This window comes from Ovis canadensis, chromosome 11 (genome assembly GCF_042477335.2).
Source record: "Ovis canadensis isolate MfBH-ARS-UI-01 breed Bighorn chromosome 11, ARS-UI_OviCan_v2, whole genome shotgun sequence".
NCBI lineage: Eukaryota > Metazoa > Chordata > Mammalia > Artiodactyla > Bovidae > Ovis > Ovis canadensis.
In genome coordinates this window covers 19,167,924-19,173,985 of record NC_091255.1, presented here as the reverse complement: position 1 = coordinate 19,173,985, position 6,062 = coordinate 19,167,924, and the positions used below count along the sequence as shown (strand labels likewise).

The following is a 6,062-nucleotide window of genomic DNA, read 5'->3' as shown; positions in this document are numbered from 1 at the left end:
GCCAGTCAGAGGTGGAATGTTAGTTGGCTTTCAAAAATGGCCACTAAAACTCCTGCTTAGGTTGTCTTAACCTTTTGGGGGCACATTAATAACTGTTTAACAATAGAATAAACCAATCTGTGTTTTCCTTTTTTCTGCTTTTTGGGTTGTCGTGCGTCCTGTGGGATCTTAGTTCCCAGCCAGGGATTGGACCCACACCTTCTGCAGTTGAAGCATGGAGTCTCAGCCGCTGGACTGCCAGTGAAGGCGCCCTTGTGTGTTTTTCTAACAGGAATAGGACTTTCAGTCTATTGGGGAAGACTTGGAGGGCTACCAAATCAGATTTTCCTTTTACTGTTCAAAACCTCTTGACACTTAGCAAATCTCACTGGATATTATAGATGGAGTGTTACCAATAAAGTTATTAAAAGCTGACCATTCCCTTTTATCTACCTTCTAGACTTTTTAGCATTAACTATCTTTATAACAAATTAGAAAATGTCAACATTTAAAGCTGGTAAGGTTAGACCCTGGTGGCTTAGATGGTAAAGAATGTGCCAGCAATGCAGGATGATCCCCTGGAGAAGGAAATGGCAACCCATTCCAGTATTCCTGCTTGGGGAATTCCATGGATAGAGGAGCCTGGCATGCTACAGTCCACAGGTTCACAAAAAGTCCAGACTCGACTAAGTGACACTACTTTTTCCAAGGTTAGACAAGAATTTTCAGTTATTCATAGTAAATTTTGTGTATCTGTGCTTTGTACCTTAATTAGACTAGCTGACCCCCCCCCCCTTTTGATAGGTTAAGAAGTGGATTTACTTAGAGATGTACATCACAGACAATGCAGTCTCAAAAGGCCAGAGCCGCCATGGGAGAAACACACTCCAAGCCAAAGTGTGGGCCATCTCAGAAGACAAGAGGTCTGGAGGCCTATTTCTAGATTTGAGAAGTTTTGGTATTACTAATCAAGTCATTAGTTCATTAATTTCTGCTTTTCTCATTAATTTGTATACTGGATTTAGTTAATAAGTTCTTTAGACAGAGCATATTTACTCCCAAACAAGGGAACATACGCAGACAGCATTTAAAATCCTATTTTTGAAGTGAGCAAACGCAATGTTGTAAAATTCTCACATGTGCAGCAAATACTGTCTTTGATGAATTAAAAAATTGCTAACATGCTAACATCAACAGCTTCTTTAAATTTTATCTGATGTAATCCTTAGGACAACCTGGCTATATATAACCTCTATTTTTATAGATGAAATCAAGGCTGAGTTAAAAACTTTCTCCAGGTAACATGTTAGAGGCAAAAATCTAAACCACTGTTAACAGACACATGGAGGCAAACGGGTTTCAAAACATATGGAAAGGCTTTTTGATGCTAAAGATTGGGGTCTCATGAGTTCTTCACATGTGGGTCAGTCAAAACAGAGTTCATGCCAGTTTATAAGAGGGCAGTTAGTTGTTTTACTTAGCTTCTTGCATAATTTGTACTTACTGGATCGCTTTGAGCAATAAGCCTCAAGTTGCCCTCCTAAAGCTACAGACAGCACAGAGCACACGAGGAACACAGGCTGAGCTGGTTTGTAAGGAGCACACGTTACTTACTCTGTATGCCTAATAAACTAGTGTACTTCAGAAACATCACTTCCAGCCTTGTCTTTCTCTGGATTTTCAGAGAACAGATACAGAGGCCATTATCCAAATGAAAATAAAATTCTTTCCTCTAAGCTCTATCCTCTGGGTTATGGTTATACAGAGAAAACAGAAAACACTGCATGCTCCTATGCAGCGTTGTCTGGAGGGAGGTGCTCCTCAGTACTTGTGTATACACTGTAACGTGTTGCCTTGTATTGCCATTGCTTGACATTCACTGAGTTGCGACAGTTAAGATGCTGCAGATATTTAAGGCACAGAAGAGACTTAACAAAACAGAGATGGAATCAAAAGAATTCCCAGGCTCCCCCCCTTTTTTTATTTACAGGAACATCAAACCATCTATTTACAAATTTTCTGGTCTCCAATCAGCTGGAATTAACTAGGCGTGTCTTTGGGATCTTGCTGTCTGTGTCTGCTTTGGTGGATTAAAGAAAGGAACCAACCAACTGCAGGAACAGAAGGGTAGCACATGGCTCCAGCTGGAATTCAGCAGGGTCACCTGAGCACGCCACACCTGAACACACAGTGGAGGGAAGGAGGACAGCTGCTCTTCATTTGTTTTCAGAGCAAATTCATTTGAAAGAGTGAACAAGTCGCCATCACAAGTCAAGTGTATTAGAATCACTTAGACATTCAGCCTTAGCAACAGGCTTTCTAATATGATACCCCAAAATAAACTTATCAAGAAATCCCCAAATCCCCAAATTTGTACAAACAGTACAAATCAGATTTGCTTTCCTCTTTCCTTTCTTCAGACAAACACGAAATAAAATGCAGGTGAAGGCGATGAAAGACAACTGGAAGCTGATTTAGAGACTTACACAAACCCTAAAGAACCTAAAAAATTGTAATGGTTAATGTGACTTTACTTAAACCATCTGGGTACTGCTTTTCAAGTAAGTAACTATTGCTAGAAAGTTTCTAGGTAGGGGGTAAAAGATGGTTAAGAAGTAACCTTTCCAAAACTCACAAGGCAGGTTGCTTTTCCTTTATTTAGTTTTGATCACAGAGACTATCCCAATTTGCATAAAATCCTCTTGATACTGATACAGTATTATGGCATAAAAGATTCAAAGTGCCACTAGACCTAAGGACCAATTCTTTCAACCATGAACCATGGTGCTGGGTAATGTTTGAATGGGAACATTTGATATGGATGGTCAGATGAAATATACCAAAATGTCAGACAGCCCATCGACTGCTGTTGCCATGAGATTCAACAGTCAACATCAGTCTGATAAGCTACCCGACAAGGTGGTACAGCCATGGAGACGTCACGACGGTAGGCAAAACAAGCAGACATTCAGGCAGGATTTGATCAAACCACCAGGCATTTCTGGCCTGTTGAGATTCAAACTCAAGTCTACACTCAATATAATGTCAGTACCAATTTTCCTAAAGGAGAAAAGTGACACTATTTATCACCGCCCCGCCCCGAGCAAAATAAAATGACCAAGTTCAACCAGGAACATCCAAAAGGAAAAATCACATAACAAACACTTACAAAAGAAAGGAAAGAAAATTAGGTTATATATAAAAGTAACTTTCTGTCTGCTAAAATCAGAATATGTGCTGAGCTAAAAATTAATAGCTATGAGAAAGCTTGTTTTTCTTTTAAAACAGGTTTTCTCTCCATGTCCTTTGATTTATATACTATCATCTCTCCTGTTTTCACAAACCAAGTCCCCTCCATACACCAGTACCTAAGCTGCCCTTTCAGCAGTGTGTAGCCAGCTGCCCAATTCCAACCCAACCAAGAAACGCCTGGCGGTGGCCCTTTCATGCAAATAAATGAAGGCTTAAGAGACTGCTGCCGTGGTGGATGTGGCAAGGCTGAATTTAGCTGGTAGAAGCTAAAAGGAAGTTTAAAAAAAAAACGCTCAAGAAAATGGACACAATTTTGGAATGATCAAAGATGTATTTATAAAGTTTTTTCATGACTTCATTCTAAATATACAGAATAAAAAATGGTGTCAGCTCATTTGTAAGACACCAACAAGATTTTCCTTATACTGTCTCAAAATTGAAAGATCAGTTTCCCAAGAGGGTGTGCAATGCATCATAAAATGGCCGTTTTTCGAAGGTGGGAGAGGAAGGGCTGGGCAGGGTGGCATAGTAAATTTTATCATGATAGACATGCAAGACTGTTATCCAATCTAGTATAATTTAGATACACTTTTGATGACTTAGAAACACAAAGAAGTCATATTTGACAAGCCTAAAAAGCTTGAAATATTTAACATACTTAGGAATTTTTTTTTTTGGGGGGGGCGGTGGTCGGAATTCTTTAATTGTACCACGTGGGCCTTTGAAAGTAACAAACAGAAGGCCAGTTTCTGTTAACTTTGCTGCTGAACATCACATTCCATCCTAATAAAATACAACTTGGATTGAACTGAGGGTGGATACCTTACCTTAACAAAGGAAAAGTATGTCAGTGCAAGATGTGGATTAAACTGCTTGCAGGGGCGGGGGATTGGGGGGGAATTAAAACTGATGTAGGTTGGAAAAGGGAATTTTCCTTCCTGATCTGGAGTCCTCCCACTTTAAGGCAGAACCCTTCCATTTTAATTTCTGCAGGTAAAAACTTTTCCTGCTTATTTGGTTTTCTCCTTTGGGTCCAACCGCTGCTGGATTCGTTTGGCGTAACTTTGTGCCATGGAGTTAATGATGGACAGGATGAAGTAACACACCATTACAACAACCAACTTCTCAAACATCCAGGACAACCAGTTTTCTCCCTGCAGGAAGAAAGGCAGAACAACCCACGAGAAATGCTTCATTAGTCTGGCAGTAAACAGGGAGTCATCCACCATGTTTTAACGAAAGTAATGAGAACTTGGCGCTTATAACCTAATGAACAATGAAAAAGTCTTATCTCTTCAGCTACCCTGAAATCTACATTCAGGCCTTCTTACCCCCAGTTATTAAAGGTTTCACTTTGTTAAAGTCAATGTTGAATATAGTTTAGAATGGGGATGTGAGGTCATTGCTTGTCTTTCACTACATCAAGTCTTTGATTAAATTCTACTATCTGAAGTCACCATGGGGATACCTGTAGAGTAGTGTCAAGATAGTTTTATATATATTCTTGTTCCAATATTAGGAGCAGCTTTTAAAACATAAATGTTATCTATTTCTGGAGTTATGTTTGGTCAACTGAGGGCAGCAAAGGGCCACATAAAGCATTGTAAGGCCATTAAAAAAAAAACAAAAATAACCCTATGCTTCCTTCAAGTTCCCCATTTCAGGTTATTGCTTACTCATCCTCTCCTAGTCATTTCCTTTCTTTGCTACAGAACTGTTTATATAAAAGGCAGGCTTAAAGTTTTTAAGTTCAGTTATGTTAACAGCTTTGGTTTATATTTAAAAAAAAATTATTTTCCCATCAATGAAAAGAGAGCAAAAACAGATATTCAAATGAACTCATTAAATCCAATATTTTGTTATAAATCTTAACTTTCTAATCCACTTGGAAAGTATACTTGCTACTTATAAATAAATCACTGAAGATCAAGGTAATAACTCATTCTACATAACATATCCATTATTTTCCATTAGCCCAATGCTCGTTTTGGGGAGAAGTACAAAACAGAAGTTACATTTTTCTGCTTTTTTAGACAAAGACATTTGCCAGTAGAGGGTACACAGAGCTTCAAACTTCTATTAAGCCCGACAAACCTCACTCTATTTGCCTAAAAATGCCAGTGAGTGCCGTGAATGTAACTGCAGCCTGAAACCGTGGGGGTGGGAAAGAGAAGAAAACCAGGGAAAAGTCTCACCTGCGGTGTGCCCATTTCGCTTCTGTGGTGAAGCTTCTGCCGCTGGGCCTCCAGGTATTCCTGGAATGGCTTCTGCAGAGATGGACCTATGCCGGGGACAGCACTGGAGGCGTGGTACAATAACCCCAGGAAAAAAGACACATTTGGGAAGAAAAGCAAGAAAGAATGTTAAAGGAAAATCCACTTACCGCCTTGACTCAAAAAAGCAGGGACTAGACAGAAAGAGGAAAAAACCCAACAACAATCAGCAGAGCTGGCAAAATCCTGTGAACTCTTCCCAATGGATAAAAATTCATCCTTTCACAACCCCTTACGGGAGACAACTCTCTCCCACCAACATGTTTAAGAAGGAAATAGGAGCTGAGAGTCTAGTAGAAGAGTTGGTTCTCTCAGAGTGAGGCGAGCTCAGCCGATGCTGCACACTGGTGTGGTACAAAGAGTAAAATGAATGACTTCTGAGAAGTCTCACATTTATCACCACCAGTTCCTGTAAGAACTGGTTTGAACCGATTAATAAGGAAATGACTTATGCTTGTGTCATCCCTGGTTGAAAAAGAAACTGCCCGCCCTCTCACTGACTTGTCCCATCTTCTCCGAGGAGGCGGTCCTTTCTCAATCCAAGTCCTTATTAGGACA

At 39.9% G+C, this 6,062-nt stretch overlaps 1 protein-coding gene across 3 annotated transcripts in view; it reads right to left on the bottom strand.

Moving 5' to 3' along the window:
* Positions 1-3,542: 3,542 nt before the first annotated feature.
* VMP1 (vacuole membrane protein 1) overlaps positions 3,543-6,062 on the bottom strand; it is a 132,383-nt gene continuing 129,863 nt past the window's right edge. For all 3 annotated transcript variants that reach the window (XM_069602677.1, XM_069602678.1, XM_069602676.1), the window contains exons 11-12: positions 5,427-5,529; positions 3,543-4,385 (exon numbers count right to left, since the gene is read on the bottom strand). In XM_069602677.1, coding sequence (XP_069458778.1) covers positions 4,242-4,385; positions 5,427-5,529 — 247 coding nt within the window. In that variant the 3' untranslated portion in view covers positions 3,543-4,241. The remainder of the gene's footprint in view (positions 4,386-5,426; positions 5,530-6,062) is intronic.